The sequence below is a fragment of the Eupeodes corollae genome, chromosome 1 (assembly GCF_945859685.1).
Source record: "Eupeodes corollae chromosome 1, idEupCoro1.1, whole genome shotgun sequence".
NCBI classification, from domain to species: Eukaryota; Metazoa; Arthropoda; class Insecta; order Diptera; family Syrphidae; genus Eupeodes; species Eupeodes corollae.
In genome coordinates, this window is record NC_079147.1 from 118,641,386 (window position 1) to 118,659,501 (window position 18,116).

General features: G+C 33.3%; 1 protein-coding gene across 1 annotated transcript in view; it reads right to left on the minus strand.

Moving 5' to 3' along the window:
* LOC129943367 (SH3 domain-containing kinase-binding protein 1) overlaps positions 1–18,116 on the minus strand; it is a 69,188-nt gene that overhangs the window by 23,474 nt on the left and 27,598 nt on the right. Inside the window, exons 3-4 of the mRNA XM_056052755.1 lie at positions 1,609–1,720; positions 1,088–1,553 (exon numbers count right to left, since the gene is read on the minus strand). Coding sequence (XP_055908730.1) covers positions 1,088–1,553; positions 1,609–1,720 — 578 coding nt within the window. The remainder of the gene's footprint in view (positions 1–1,087; positions 1,554–1,608; positions 1,721–18,116) is intronic.

Consider the following 18,116-nt stretch of genomic DNA (forward strand, 5'->3'; position numbering starts at 1 on the left):
TATGATATGATATGATATGATATGATATGATATGATATGATATGATATGATATGATATGATATGATATGATATGATATGATATGATATGATATGATATGATATGATATGATATGATATGATATGATATGATATGATATGATATGATATGATATGATATGATATGATATGATATGATATGATATGATATGATATGATATGATATGATATGATATGATATGATATGATATGATATGATATGATATGATATGATATGATATGATATGATATGATATGATATGATATGATATGATATGATATGATATGATATGATATGATATGATATGATATGATATGATATGATATGATATGATATGATATGATATGATATGATATGATATGATATGATATGATATGATATGATATGATATGATATGATATGATATGATATGATATGATATGATATGATATGATATGATATGATATGATATGATATGATATGATATGATATGATATGATATGATATGATATGATATGATATGATATGATATGATATGATATGATATGATATGATATGATATGATATGATATGATATGATATGATATGATATGATATGATATGATATGATATGATATGATATGATATGATATGATATGATATGATATGATATGATATGATATGATATGATATGATATGATATGATATGATATGATATGATATGATATGATATGATATGATATGATATGATATGATATGATATGATATGATATGATATGATATGATATGATATGATATGATATGATATGATATGATATGATATGATATGATATGATATGATATGATATGATATGATATGATATGATATGATATGATATGATATGATATGATATGATATGATATGATATGATATGATATGATATGATATGATATGATATGATATGATATGATATGATATGATATGATATGATATGATATGATATGATATGATATGATATGATATGATATGATATGATATGATATGATATGATATGATATGATATGATATGATATGATATGATATGATATGATATGATATGATATGATATGATATGATATAAGTATGAACTTACCACCATTCGGAAGCAGTTTCACGAAATTATCAGGAAAAACACCAACTTTCCCATTGATTTCACCTTTCCACCAACCCTTGTCCGGTAAATCTTTGTCAACTATTGTTATAATTTGGCCAATGACCAAAACAAGTTCATCGTCATTCTCTGGGCTATAAGGAAATTCCACACGGCAGTATTCTTTAATAGGTTTTGGAGGAATTTCTGGAACTAAGTTTTCATCCGTCGATTTATTTACGGATATATCTATTGTTCTACCTTCTAGTGCATTTTCATCACAAGAAATCTGATGGCGTTTAGTTATGTTGGAGCTCTTTATCCTTTTCGGCTGAGAAATATTTGAATCTTGGTTTGAATTTGGTCCTTGGTTTACGTCAATAGGCGTAGATGGTAATACCACAACAAAATTTGATGGAAAAACTCCAACTTTATTATTTAACCTTCCTCTCCACCAACCCTCTTCCACCTAGTCAATAAGAGCAACTTAAAAGCTAATATTTGAAGACGACAGAAAAGTTTACCTCTGTTAAGAAGTCAATAACATCTCCAACAGCCAAAGATAGCTCGTCTTCGTTAACCTGTGTATAGCTATAAATGGCTTTACATCTTCGTTGGACTGTCAATGATTTTTCCCTAGGAATGGATAAAATAAACAAACATTAAATTTACAAAATTTAGTATTAGCTACGATTAATTTATTTATTTCTGACTTTATGAAGACTAAATTTTAATCATATAATAATAAGATTTATAATACATAAGTTCAATATAATTAACTTAAAATAGTAAAGTTTAAAACAATTTTTCTCTCTAAGTATCTTAAATAAGTAAAATAAAAAATCGAATTCATTGAAAGCAAAACAAGAATCAGTAATTGGATTGTATTAGGTATAATTTGTACTATGAAAAGGTAGAAATAAACAATCTCTGGGTCGTAAGCTACGAGAAGGTACTCAAATATTAAACATTAATAGCAAAGAAGAACAATCTATGTTGTTATTAAAAACATCGAAGGCAAAGAGTATCGAACACAGGTTTCTTTTCACCATTAAAGGTTTTAAACAAATTAAGTTACACCTGGTCTCATAATATGGAATATCTGAGTTTCTCAAACCTTACGTAAAGCAAATTTGGTAAATCTTTTTTAATCCTGAGGATACTTTACTAAGTGAAGGGATTCCATATAATGCAACAATACTCTAGCAAAAGTCTGACAAGGGATAAATAAAGGGTTCTTAGAGTATATGGAACTTCGAAACCCAACATCTTGTTAGCTTTAATCTAATGGAGATCTTATACAGCCAAAAATCTTTGTATCATTGGAATATTAGCAACATTTTTAATTAGAAATATATATATCAAAATCATTAATCCAACGGGGCTGTCTTGTGTAACATGACCAATTTTGACGTATTGACTACGTCCAACCAAATAAACATTAAATTTAATCAAGAAGAGCCGAGTGAAACCCAAGCAGCTCAAGTTTTTTCAAAAGAATATTGTATTGCACACGATTAATTGCTTTTGAAAAACGATGTAAATAACGTCGACTTTCAAACGATTTTCTAAACAACCAAGACAATAATTCATTAATATTGATAAATTAGTTGCCGTCGATCTACCACTCATAAAACCATGCTGATGCTGGGATATGTGATTTCGAACTAAACTATTAAGTTTATTTTTTAGAATTGCTTCAAATACTTAAGAGATTAATTGAAATTTAGAAATAGGTCTATAATATTCCACAGATCCCTTAGATCCAGATTTGTGCAGAGGAGTAATCAGAGAATGTTTCCAAGTATCTAAAAATATACCTTGCAGCAAAGACAAATTGAGATTATAACACAGTATTTTCTGTGAGATAAAATAAGTTTGAAGCCAATATTTTTAATTTTTGGAAAGATATTCGGGTCGAAAATCAATTTAAACCAACTTTTAACTCTTAAAGAAGTAGAAATGATCCCTAATATATTAAAATATTGAATTTAATTTATTAACCAATTTGTGTAATTATTGTGATTGGTGGAAAAATATTTTTGTCGTCGGCGTTTTTTGTCGCTGTAGTTTTTGTAATGAAACAATTAAGTTACATTAACTTTACCAACGTTTCGGTAGGGATTGCTGGCTTCTTCAGGGGAACTTTATTTACACAAAAAAATATACAAACAATCTTAGTTAGATTAATTGGATACAAATACAATACATTTTACTTACTCAAGAAAAATAGGAAACAAATTTAATATTAATTATGTATATTAATTAATATAAATTAAAAATAAAACTATTAATATAATAAGCACTTCGAAGATTTAAGTTAAGTATAAATTGAATAAAGCACAAATTACATTTAAGAAGAAAGAAGAGATAAAGAATTTTTTAGGTGTATGTCGGACTTATGATTCGAGATGCGTGGTCTAAGAAGTTGTTTTGTGGTCTCAATATAAAACAGGTTGCACGGTTCATATGATATACCATTGCAGTTAATTTTGTAGATCACATCTATTTGTTTAAAGTTATCGTATAAAGTTGGGACGTAAACCATGGTTTTGTGATGCGTGTTTATCAATATTTTCTCGTGAAATTTGCAGTTTGTTTTAAAAAGAAGCTTGGAATTATGGAAGGATAAGCATTAGTTGTGTTCACCGAGGTTTTGTGTAGATCAGTACAGCACAGGACAGCACAGTTTCGTGAGAAACGTCAGATCAAATTAGAACAGTCAGTTAAACGTCAGTTGTCAAAAAAAAAAAACAAATTGTGTGAGTTTTTCGTTTCTCGCTTATTTTTTTTCATTTTTTGTGTTTTTACTATGAAAAATATTATTAACAACTATTGAAATGGAAAATCAAGTTATTGCTAAGATAGTGATTTTTCGTCGGATGGAATGAAAGCGTGACGAATATCACCTTTTCTTTGATGAAATGTAAAAGAAATTGCTTTGAAACTTATTTTATAATTATTTAATTAAACAAATTAGCAAAATAACTATTTTAATTTTTTTAAATCACGAGAACAAAAAAACACAAAGCACAGCCAAATCAAAATGTAAAAAAAAATTACAACTTCGATTTTTTGACATTTCTCACGAGTCTGTTCTAACCTGAAAAGCAAGAACAGAAAATCCTGTTCTAAACTGTTCTAGGTTTGTTAATGAACAGAAAAGTAGAACAGTCCAGCACAGCGTCAGTGAACACAGCTTTTATCAGATTTTGATGACTTTTTTCTCGTTGGCGACACGGAAAAAATTGAATGTTAAATACATTCCATGACGATGATTTGAGAGCGTCTATTGTGTGTGTATATGATTTTTGTTTTTTGTTATAAATCACTTTGTGAACTTGTTATTGTTTCTTAATAAATTGTCTATATTTAATTTCTGATATATTTTCTTTGATGCGTTGCGTTGGCCATGTAATCGGATAGAGTTATTTGTGCATTTTATTTTGTGATAGATTTCAGTGTTGAGGACTTTTTGGTGGAATTTGAGCTCTATTTTGGCGTTTGCTTGAAAGGATTTGTTTCATGTTGCGTGTATAGTTATTCAGATGAGTAGGTATAAGTCCAGTTTTTCGGCATATTATCAAAAGTTTGAGGTTTTGTTTTTGTAAAGCTAGTTATTTGTGTGAGTTACTATATTGTTTGAAATTGTTACATACATTCAATTTACATTTATTCAATTTAGACTTAACTTTATTCTTCGAAGTGCCGATTATATTTATATTAATTATATACATAATTAATATCACATTTTTTTCCTATTTTTCTTGAGTGAGTAGTAAACTTTATTGTATTTGTATCCCATTGAACTAAGATTATTATTTGTATTTTGTTTGTGTTCCTGAAGAAGGCAGCAATCCCTGCCGAAACGTTGGGAAAGTTAATGTAACTAAATTATTTCATCGCAAAAACTACAGCGTCCAAAAAAGCCAACGGAAAACTATTTTTCCACCAATCACAACTATTACAAAAAATGGTAACATTTTATAAAACCAAATAGTTATAATTTTCATCTGCAGCTAACAGATGCACCTTTTTCTAAGATATTAATTGAACCTATACCAAATAAACAAAATAAAACTTTACACATACAAGAAAAATACATACTTGTAAACTACTGTTTGCCGCAAGGTCAATAAGCTTAACCTTTGACAAAGTGGATTGTATTCTCCGCAGTCCAGTTGATGCGGAGTCAAATCTTTAAGTTGCCGTCGGTAAATCACAAAAGTCGTATAAGAAAAAAAAAACCACAGACCCAGAAGTAACAGTGTTACTTTCCTTTCAAACTACAAAAAAAAATGCAAAATTTATTATTTCTATAGTATGACTTGGCTTTTTATTTTCAGGAACTTTAGTTTACAATTTTGATTTTGGGAATGAATAATATGCATTTTTACTTGCATAACGAAAACTCGGTTTCGTCTTGTCTAAAAAAATAAGCTGTAAACATCATAAAGATCAAGATCATTATGCTTGTACGTAGATCTTAATCCACCAGCTGATAGTTCTTGCGATCCAGCTATAGTTCGTTGACACATAGTGGTTCATCTTTTAAAGTTTTTTCCTTCTATATCAACTTTCACAGCAACTCTTATCTTCGTCATCGCCACCAAACGATCGTTTGGCTTGACCACTACATACTTGTACACAATATAAAACATCGCATCGTGGGCGCGTCCAACTAAAATATCGCATAGTGGGCGTATTGAACTCCCACAAATTATGATCGATGATCGTTTGAATGTCATCTCTAGTTACGAACTCCCAAAAAATTGTCTGCGGGTATTTTGAATTAGCCGACGGTGTTTGTATTTATTTTATGCAGATTCAGATGCCGTCGCTGATTTGCATCTTTGACAAAGATGATTTTTTTGCTTAGAATTGTGGAATACGAAACGATTTCATCAAAGGACTTCGTTGTATGCCTGATTCTTGTTAAGTAAATTTTTAGACCTTTGGTTGTTCCTCGACGTATGACAGGTAGGTACATGAAAGAGAGAGAAAAAGTAGGTATGGTGAATGGTGTATGGCAATATTGTGTTATATATTTTAAATTGTTTTTTTTTTTTTTTTTTAAGATTCATTTAATTAAGTTGAAATTAAGCGTAAGGTGTGATTTTAGTTTGAAGCAATATTATAAATAGGTACTATATTTAAAGTGTGTGTATTTGGGTTAGTATGCTTGAATCATTTAGCATTGGCAGGAAACAAAGTTTGGCTATGGGGCGCTGGAATGAGGTGGCTGCTGTTTTTATTGTGAAAACACGAACCTTTCCATCTGTTCCGGGGTGCATCTCCGTGAATTTTCCTAGCTTCCAAAGAGTAGGAGGTGTTTGGTCATCAGGGAACAGTACAAGATTACCCACTTTGAGTTCGTTGTTCGGCGTAAGCTACTTTGGACTTTTGTAGTCGCACCAAGTATTCCGACTTCCACTTTTTCCAAATAATTTTTTGCATAAGTTACCACCTGTCTAAAAAAAGACTCCTTTACTCCTGTTAAGTCCTTTACTGGTGCTGTGTTTAGTGCTGATCCAATTAAAAAATGTCTTGGTGTCAGGATTGAGAGATCTTCAGGATCTTCGTTTGCAGAACACAGTTGGCGAGAATTCAAGCAAGCCTCTAACTGTGCCAGTATGGTTGCGTATTCCTCAAATGTGAGAGTGTAATGTCCGTTTACTCGCTTTAAATGGTATTTCATGGACTTTACACCTGCTTCCCAAAGACCGCCAAAATGCGGAGCTGCAGGAGGGTTGAAATGCCATTGTGTGCCATTTTCTTGAAGCAACATAACGATATCAAGTGTCCATTGCTTGGGCATGAATGTCCTTTTAGATTCCATTACGTTGCCAGCTACCTTGAAATTCGTACCGCAATCACTTTGCAAGTTTGAACATATTCCACGACGAGCAGTGAAACGTCTAAAAGCTGCAAGAAATGCGGACGTAGTGTAGTCGCTTACAAGTTCCAAGTTAACAACTTTTGTGCAAAAACAGACAAAAATTGCAATGTAGGCTTTTATAACTTTGTTACATCGACCCTTCCCAGCTTTAAGCTGAACAGGACCAGCATAGTCCACTCCTGATGTTTGAAAAGGTCACGCTTGATTCACTCGAAGGGATGGCAAATTGCCTATTTTCTGCTGCATGTGTGTTGCATTAAATCTGTTACATTTCAAACATTTATGGATACATTTTTTAGTAGTCGATTTTAAACGCATTATCCAACCTGCAAGATTCCCTCTTCATCTATGAATGGTGAAAGTTTCGCAATTGGACTTTGTGTAGAAACAATTTTTCCTTTAGAATGTTTCGAAATATGATCAGTAAAATATTCCTTCTGAACAAAAGCAATTAAACGTAGTCGAGCTGAGGATATTTCATTAACTGATAATGGTCCACTCATAAGAGTTGATAGTTTTCTTGCCTTAAATTGAAGATTTGTTAAGAATCGACCAGTACGCTGCAGCTCGATATAAACGATTAAAGGATGAAAAGCGATTAAAAAGAAGTTTATTTGATTGGAATGTAGTGAAGTGAATGAAGAAGTCAGGTTTATACCACCATTGAAGGTTTTAAGTGAGATCACTTGGAGAAACTCCTCGCGACGCGGTCAGCGGGGTTGTCCTTACATGGAACGTAATTCCAACACTCAGCATCCCTAAGTTCTTGGATTTCTGCCAATCTGTTGGCCACAAAAGTGGTTCTCAAATATGTTGCGCTTTTAATCCAGGCTAGAGTTATTTGAGAGTCACACCAAGTGAAAATCTTTGCCGATTGAAGTTCCATCGTGTCTGTAGTGTTGACCGCGCCAGAAGCAAAGTTCCACAAAGCTCCAACCGAGCCAGTGATTTGGTTTTAAGAGGTGCCACTCTAGTTTTTGACACGGTGAGATGTGTTCTTTTTTGTTTGACTTATCCAGCGAGGGATCTCGATGTCACTTAAAAGGAACAGTTCAGGGTTCAACGTTTGCCCCACAAAAATTATTGTTGATGGGAGCTCAGAATCCCGTGTTTGCTGTCTTTCCAAATATCTTGAATTATAATTTTGCCAACGATGACGCAGGGTGCTATCCACCCCATTGGATCGTTAAGGCGAGCAAGATCTAATAGTATTGTTCTCTTCGTAGTGTTCTTATGTTCCGTAAATGATGCCACTGAATCCCTTGGGAAACGCCTTAATTGCTTTTTTTTGTCGAAAGATAATGGAATTTGTTTTTCCCTGTCTTTTTCTGGCTTATGTATTAAAAGTTTCTCGCAGTAACCTGCCCATTTCCTTAGCGGAAAGTCATCTTTATGAGCTGTGTCTGCATCTCCAACGCCTCTCCTACTGAGCCCTATGAATAAGATCATCGACGTAAAAGTTCTTTATGGATATCTTCGATGCAAGAGGAAAAGGATCACGTTCATCAGATGCGAGTTGTTGAAGCGTTCGGATAGCTAAATAAGGTGCAGCAGCAGTACTGAATGTAACCGTGTTAAGACGGAAAGTTTTAACTTCTGCTCCATCTACATCTCGCCATAGAACTTGGTGAGGAAGGTAATAATGAGGAGGTTTTGTTATAGCAAGTGCTACTTCAGTCATATGCCCAAGCTACTTATATTCATTGAAAACCCTTTGGTATTCAGCTTTAAAGTAAGTGTTAGTTTGGATTTTTCTTTCCAGTTGTAAGAATCATACAAGAGCTGATTTTTGAGACAACCCTACTGAAGGATATGCCCGTTCTTTGAATGGAAGCTGGACAACATATTTTCCATCTAATTGCCGTTGATGGTTTTCACATTTTTCTACGTCTGGTGATAGGAACTTTCGACCTTGAACTTCTTCAAGTTCCCAAAACTTGTTTAACAAGGAATCTAAGACTTGAGACTCAGTTCTTATATGAAACGCCTGAACTTTTGACTGGCTATGAGGTGAAATGCCCCCAGAAAGCACCCATCCAAGTTCATCAATTTGAGCAATAGGGGTACCTGGCTCTTCCGTTACCAAACCTTCAAGGATAATAGATGGGTAAACATCGCTACCTAATAACACATCAATTTTGCTGGGTTTGTGGTAGTCTGGATCAGCAAGCTCTAGCATCTTTAAATGGTTCCAATTATCATTAGGTATGTTTCGTGTGGGAAGAACAGCTGTTAGTTAGGGACTAAGGCATGTAGCTGAAGATTAAAATCTTGATTTACGTTGGATAAAATCTTAAACGTCACCCTACAGTTTGAGGTACTTGCATTGCTTTCTCCAACACCAATTACATCTACACAACTTCTTACCCTTCTTAACTTGAGAAGTTGAGCGGCAGACTCAGTAATGAATGAGGATTCTGATCCTTTATTTAATGATGCCCTTTATAAGGGCCATAACCAGAAGAACGGGCGCGAGCTTGTTTTCGGCTAGAGACACATTGTTTGCTGCAGCAAGTGGGATAGAATCCCGAGAGTTTTCTGACGATCTCGATCACGTGGGAGTTGAATTGACAGTTTCCCTGGTCGGTTGTGAAACTGGAGTGCTTTCTAAGCCTTGCAGTGCCGTTGTTGCATCTTTAAGGTGCATCAATGAAATATGCTTTTTGTGGCACGTGCAACACGTAAATGTGCTCGTTCAGTTTTGAGCACAATGTACATTTGAAAGGCAGTTAACGCAAATATTATTTATTTTAACGAATTTATGCCTTTTTTACATTAAAGGCTTTAAACTTAAAGCAGTTTCGAAAAGAGTGTGAGCTCTTACATAGTACACACTTGGTTAAAATTTTAGAGTTGTGTGCTCGAACTGTACTCAACGAAGGTTTTTTTAAGCTTTCTGCTGAATTATGTCTGAACGGGATGGTCAAATGACATCCAATGTCCTTGATCTCACTAAGACGCTGTATTGCCGGTAGTCAATATGCGTCGAAATATGTGATTCCCATAGCCCACGGGTTGTAAAAGGAAGTTTTTGAACCGTATGAAAGATGAGAACGTCTTCCCATGATTCCACAGCTACTCCAAGGTTTTTTAAAGATTGTTTGGCTTCGTTTGTCGTATCTAACAAAACTTTGAGATCTTCAGATGATTCTTGAGTTATTTTGGACTGATCAAAAAGAGGTCTGAATTGATTATCTTTCAATAACCTGACATTCTGAAATCTTTTGACCAACAAAGTCCATGCAGATTCAAAGTTTGTATCGGTATTTCAAATACTGCAACTTATGAACATCAGATATTGAAGTATTTTTATTTAACATTGCTTCAAACAAGCTTTTAAATTCTGGCCACATTTTAAGCGAACCATCAAAAGAAGGAATTTTGATAGGTGGTAGTTTAAGTTCTACCGAAGGTGATGGTACATTTGATCCGTTGACTGACCTATTGTGTAAACTGTGGCTATCAATTTTTGAGAGCACCTCTTTTAACTGACAAGAATAATTGAAATAAATTTCTTTTAATTTATGAAGAACTAGATCATCCATATAGTTGACCTTTGATTCTTCAGTAGGAGCTTCAACGATCTTTTGATGAAGGACTCTAGCCTCCTAAAAAGATGCATCTAAATTAAACAAACGTGCTTCATTCATGTGAATCGATGTTTTTGATTTAAAATCCAATTTTTCATACGCCTTGTACTCAGCGGCTAAATCTCGAAGAATGGTTGAAACCGAATCGATTACACAAGGAACCTTTATTTTCCTCATTTTGAATATAAATACCTAATAAATATACCCAGAAACACAACACACGTTTTAATTAAGATCGAATATGATCAATGAATTAACTGAAATAGGAATTTTTTTTTATTAAAAAGCCACACACCTGCATAAATGTGTTGCTCCCTCGTTGCAACAGCTTTTAGATCTTCACAGGATAATTACAAAGTCACCGCATGAACTTCGAATGTCTTTTATTTTATACGACGCGACGGTTTTTATTTTCAACCTACACTCACACGAAATTGTTTATATTGTCTTTTCAGCACACTATTTTTAAGTTCTTAAGATCCTATTTAGGAATCTTTTACCATCCGGCTCGAAGGACCAATTTTTGCCGCAAGGACAATTAGCTTAACCTTTGACAAAGTGTTGATGCGGAGTCAAATCTTTAAGTTGCCGGCGGTAAATTAAAAAGCTGTATAAGAAAAAAAATCACATACACAGATTTAAAAGTGTTATTTTCTTTTCAAACTACAAAAAAAATGCAAAATTTATTATTTCTATAATATGACTTGTCTTTTTATTTTCACGACCTTTAGTTTACAATTTTGATTTTGGAAATGAATAATATGCATTTTTACTTGCATAACGAAACCTCGGTTTCTTCTTGCCTAAAAAAATAAGCTGTAAACATCATAAACATCAAGATCATTATGCTCGTACGTAGATCTTAATCCAGCAGCAGATAGTTCTTGCTATCCAGCTACAGTTCGTTGACACATAGTGGTTCATCTTTTAAAGTTTTTTTCCTTCTATATCAACTCTCACCGCACCTCTCATCTTCGTCATCGCCACCAAACGATCGTCGATTGCTGACCACTGGGCTTGACCAATTCATACCTGCACACAATATAAAACATCGCATCGTGGGCGGGTCCAAATAAAACATCGCATCGTGGGCGGGTCCAAATAAAACATCGCATAGTGGGCGTATTGAACTCCCACAAATAAACAATTATGATCGATGATCGTTTGAATGTCATCTCTAATTACCACCTCTCAAAAAATTGTCTGCGGGTATTTAGAATAGCCGACGGTGTTTGTATCTATTTTATGCAGATTCGGATGAAGTTGGTGATGATGATAATGATGATTTTTTTGCTTAGGATTGTGTTTCATGTAGCGTTTCAACAACTACTTTACTCTTTATAATGTAAATATAAAAGAAAAACGAAAATTGTAAAAATAAATGTAAAACAAACTTCGTCGCAGCGAACATCAAACACAACAACTTTTAATAATACCATTTAAATAATTTTTTTGTTGTTTCTTTTCTTTTTATAAAATATTCAATAATTGACTATCGCAAACTATTAATAAAAATAGTATTGTACTGTGATATTTATATACAATTGTTAGCATTATTTCTATTTATTTTATTTATTTATTTTGTTACACAAACTGTAAAATAAATGTATCTTGCAAATAATTTGTTTAGAAAAACTACCATCTCTACTCTCGTTCCCACCTTAATTTAAACATATTTACTATGTAATCATTGATGAAGGTTTTTACATTAGCTTTTCCTTCCAATTATATTTGATCACGTTCTTTTAATTTTTTTTCCCAAACATATTATTGACATCAGTAAGGTATTGAAACCATATCTATGTAAATTGTGCAATTGCCATTTTGTAAAAAAAAAAACGATAAATTTACGCTAATAAATAAAATTACAAATTAAAATTACAAATTATCGCAAAGTATTAACTTTGTATACTTGGTGGTGACTTAATAATAAATGAAAATAAGTTGAAATGGATTCGTAGGAAGTTTCGGTCATAATAAAATGTATGTGAAGATACACAATTAAATTAATTTCTCTTACAAATATAAAGATGCACAAATAAATTCACTTCTTGTAAGCAGTGCACTCGCCAAGATGCAGTTTCTGTATTGAGAAGCAGATCCGTCACTATGGATGGTATACATTTCTCAACAAGAAAATAAGTCGTTATTTTTTTTGCACCAAATTTTCGAATATTCAATTAATAGGCCAAACATTTTGGAATCGATTTAAGGTTTTTATAGCTATTGGAAGTGTTGCACCCATACATTTTTACTATCTGTATATAGGTATACGTATTTTACCATTAAAAATTCATACAATGAAGGGGAAGTTATAAACGATCGTTGGAATTTCACAATATAAAATAATGAGCCACTTAAAGAGAGTAGACAAAAATGCTCCACCAGGATGAGGCAAAATTTCAGGAAAAAAATAATGAAATATTTACTTTTTATGATTCAACAACATTTATATATAGGTATATTAAGATTTTGAAGAGCTACTGAAGTAATTTAACACTACATTTTGCAAATTAAATGCATATTCTGTAACCAACATCTGATTGATAGTTCTACTTCGACTAATGATTCAGCTCAGACCAACATCCCTACTTTTTTCTCTTCTGCAGATGAAGTTATTCTTGCGCAATCAGGTTCTGGTGTTAATAACTCGGAAAGTGTACCTGACAAACAAAAGAAAAAGTCCAAGAAAAGAAGCCGAGAAAACTCAATGTTTGCTAGAAATTCTTCCTTACCCTCTCAAAACGTCACTCCTACAACTTACGGATCCCACCCGAACCCCTCATATACCTCCAATTTTTGACTCAAATTCTGCTTTCAATAGCGACTCCGTTGCTGGAACAGTAATAAACAATTTCATTCAAAATTATTTTTATATCTAGCCTGGACCCAGTTACAACGCATGAAGATATAACTTCTTACTTAGTATTCCTAAATAATGTAAAAACTTCTGTGCAATGTTTTGTAGAAAAGTGATTCAAAAGTACACTATTCTCAGAATTTAAACACAACAGCACTTTATTATGAAACAAAAAATGAAAAAAAAAATCTTATAATCAATCAAAATTTTTCGCTAGCAGCCGTTTTTCATAACGTAGTTTGGTCTTGATCATTTAGTTTTAACCTTAGTTTTATCTTTGTATATGAAAACTATAGTACTCTCATGAGCAAAAACTTTTAGGGCGACCGGATGCCGAGTCGTTGGCGCTATTACCGGAAGTGGAGAAATTTAGCGGGAGCGAGAGAAAAATATTATTTCCATTCCCATAAGCAGCCAGCAGAATAAAGGAGATAATTTATTTTCCACCCAAAAACAATTTCCTTCATTTTATTTCAGTCTATCCTTGTACATGTTTTCATATACAAAGCTTCCATATGAAGGTTCATGAATTTGTTTTTGGTTTTTTCTTTATAGAAATGCACTTTTATATGGAAAACGGCAAAGTAAACAAAAATGTCTCAATATTGTGCCTAATAGAGGGATTTTGTATGTTTATATAAGCTGTTAAGGATCTTGTACGGATTTTTTTTTTATTCACATTCATGCATACAGCTGCGGTCAAAAAAAAAATAGCACTGCATCAAAAAGTTTATGGGCAGAAAAACTTAATTAATAGATGTTATTTATTAATATACTGTTAAATTAATAACCTATTTCAGTTCTTTAAATAATTATATAAAAAATGGAATTAAAATGCAGCCTATTTCTTCAGATTTCTTAACTTTCCAAAGCATTTTTAAATTATGCCAGTCAAAAAATAAGCACCGCATCTAAAAAACCTCGTTTAAAATAAAAAAAAATATTTTTTATGATATTTAATATTTATTTTTTAATCTGTTTTAAAACTAGTCATAATGAATATTTTGTTCAGTTTCCTTTATTTGCAATAACTTCAGTACAACGCCTTTGCATCGAGTTCACGAGTCGTTGGCATCTTTCAACAGGAATCGATTTCCAGAAAGTGTTTACAGTAGCCCAAAGTTCATTTTTATTGCTTGGCCTGCATCGAGACACTTCCGTCTTTACGTCGGTCGGCCCAAAGATTTTCAATGGTGTTCAAGTATTTTTTTTTTTTACACTTCAGAATTTTCAGAAAGTAGTAAGCCTCTGATCGTAGTTTGACCTTGCTATAAGCTTACTACTTTCTGAAATTGTGAAGTGTAAAAAAAAAAAGCTAGTAGCAAGCGTCAAAATTCGATCAGATGAAAACGTTTACGATAGTTAGCCCGAAACCTATTTTTGGCCAATTTGCTGGTGGGTTTAGGGTCGTTGACCTGTTTAAAGACCGAATTCAACGGTGTATTTTCAGACACATAGGGAACATCTCTTCCTGCAGTATTTTTACGTGCAGGTGCTGATTCATTATAACTTGTATCCAGTATTAAGGACCAACACCGTAGTAAGAGAAACAGCCCCATATCATAATGCTAGATCCGATATGTTTTATTGTTTTGTCGTATATTTTAGGTTGAATTCAGCATGTTGGGTCCTTCTCACGTATGACCGCGATCCTTTTCCACCAAACAAAACAATTTTGGTCTCATATGTCCATAGAACATTCCTCCTACATGGGCTTGGGCGAATTGCATCCATTTGGTCACATGTTTTTTTTGTCAGTAGAGGTACATTTCTTGGACCTTTCTATACCTAAACCGTTATCCCTTAATCATCTGCGCACTGTTTCTACACTTGCTGTCACATTCAACACGACTTTCAGCTCCGTAGCTGGTAAAAACGGTTCCTTTTTACTCTGTCGAATCAATCGCTTCACCATTAAAGGGGACATTGCTCGCTTCCGCCTACGTGTTTCGGATTTTACAGTAAATGTTAAGGCATTGCGGATCTTTTTATTTGAACAACCGAGGATTTGCCTGATGTCTGAATAAGTTTTCCCATTAGATATCATATTTTTAATGGTTTTTCCATCTTCAGACGTACAATGTTTTCCACGACCCATTGTTGCTAAATATTTTTAAGATTTGTAAAAAGTATAAATTACATTGAAAATAAGTTAAATAGTACAAAATTTTGTTTGACAAAAAATATTTCAAAAATAACCGGAGTACTCTCATCGGTGCTATTATTTTGACTGCTTTAATTTGACAAAATAAAACTACTTAAATCAAATCTGCTACTATTTTTTTTTTTGAAAGAAAATCCTCGCAGAGAGAATATTTGCAAACAACCATAGAACGGTAGTATATAGTAATGGCGATTTAAAGTGTACGAGGAGCGTTCAATATATTCTCGGTATCGGGGTGAAGCTGTGGTTATATATATAAATTGACTTATTTATCAAGTACATAATACTATTATTTTAGTGCATTCATGTAAAATTTCATATAAATGTGATTATTATTTACCGTTAAATCTCTATTTGAACAGAATCATAACGGCAACTGAGACGATGATGGTGAAAATTGAGCATCGCGCTGTAATTAAATTTCTCACTAAGCAAGGAAAAAGTCAAAAAACTATTCATGAAGAAATGGTGGCAGTTTACCAGGGTTCCACACCTTCATTATCAACTGTGCAAAAGTGGTCAAGTGAGTTCAAGAGAGGCAGAGAGAGCATTGAAGACGACCCCCGCTCCGGCACCCCGGCTAGTGCTTGTACGGGAGAAAGCATCAAAGAAGTCGAAAAACTTGCTCTCGAGGATGCCCGAATAAAGGTGAAAATGATGGCAGAGATCACCAAGCTTTCGACTGCTACCATTCCCACCATCCTTCATGACCATCTTAACCTTTCAAAGGCCAGTGCAAGGTGGGTGCCACGAATGCTCACAGCGCCTCAGAAAAAAGTGAGAATCGCATGCTGTAGAGGGCTTTTGGAGATGTGTAGTGAGAACGCGGACGGTGTTATGCATCGGATTGTTACTGGGGACGAAACATGGGTTCACCACTATGACCCTGAAAGCAAACAAGAGTCCGTGCAGTGGCATAAAAAAGGAACAGACCCCCCGAAGAAGTTCAAAGTCACTCCGTCTGCCGGGAAGCTCATGGCCACAGTTTTTTGGGACTCAAAGGGAATCTTACTCATTGAGTACAAAAAAAAGGTGAAACCATCAACGCCAAATCCTACGCTTCCACTTTGCATAATTTGCGGGAGGAAATTAAAAAGAAAAGAAGGGGTAAACTCGCAGCGAGTGTGCTTCTTCATGACAACGCTACTGTTCACACGGCGCGAGTTTCCAAGGCTGCTGTGCGAGATTGTGGTTTTGAAGAAATTCAACATACACCCTATAGTCTAGACCTTGCCCCTAGTGATTACTTCCTGTTTCCGGATTTGAAAAAATGTCTTCGTGGAAAAAGATTTTCGGATGATGAAGAACTCAAGTCGGCAATAAATGGGTATTTTGCAGGGAAAGAGGAAACTTATTTTTTTGAGGGTTTAAAAAAGCTTATCTCAAGATGTAACAAATGCATTGATGTTAGGGGAGATTATATTGAAAAATAAAAACATTTTAAATTGAATTCGCATTTTCCTTCATATCGATACCGAGAATATATTGAACGCCCCTCGTACCACATTTATATTAATCGTTGAAAATGTAACAAATTACATCGTAGTGCTGTTTTTTTGACCGCAACTGTAAGTCTACTTCTTGCTTGGGTACGCTCTTGTGTATGAAAAATGGTTTGTATTATGTACACAAAGCTACGATGTGATTTTTGTCACGCAGATCTTAGAAGAATATGGGGGTAGTTATTCGTTTGGTTATAGTTATGTATATTTTGGCTAATGGGTATTTTGCTTTTATTTGGCATTAAGTTTTTCTGTAATACTTGAAGATTAGATTTAGATTAGATTTGTTTGAACTTAAAAGTTTTTTTTGCAGATAAATATCAATTGGTAGGTAATTTTTTATTCAGAATGAGGTTTTGATTTCAAATTCAAATTTTAGATACACTTAGCACTAAGCACTTTGTTTGAGATTAGTAGATTGGTAGGTACAGTATTTTAAAATATGTAGTTTAAAATGAAAACAAAAATGCATGCTTTATATTGGTCCAAATAATTTTAATAATGTAATAATTGAAATTTTTGTTTTTTATTTATGTTCCAATCCTACAATTGTTGCATCATTTTTAATAAATTAATGTAAACAATACACCTTAGAGGGCTTAAACAACATACAAATGTTGTTAATATTTAGGTAGGTACGTACCTATGTACATATACATATGTATGTTGTTTGATGTTGTAGGTACCTTTTATACAATATATTCAGCTCGTCTATTTTAAGATGTGTGACTTTTAGAGAAATCCAATTGAAATTTGTGTGTACTTATTAACTATTAGTAAGTATAGCTTCATAAATGTTGTGTTCAAGTAGATATGTTGTCGAATGAATGAAATAAAAGATTTGTTAATGTCTGTGTGTACTTACATACATACGTCGCGCAAAGCTCAAGAACCAGCAGAGAAATAGACTCCAAACAAAATTTCGTACACAAAATATCTTACGAACCAATAACGTGAGCGTATTGAATTAAATTTTATATTACATATTGCAACGTGATACCAAACTAGTTTATTTTC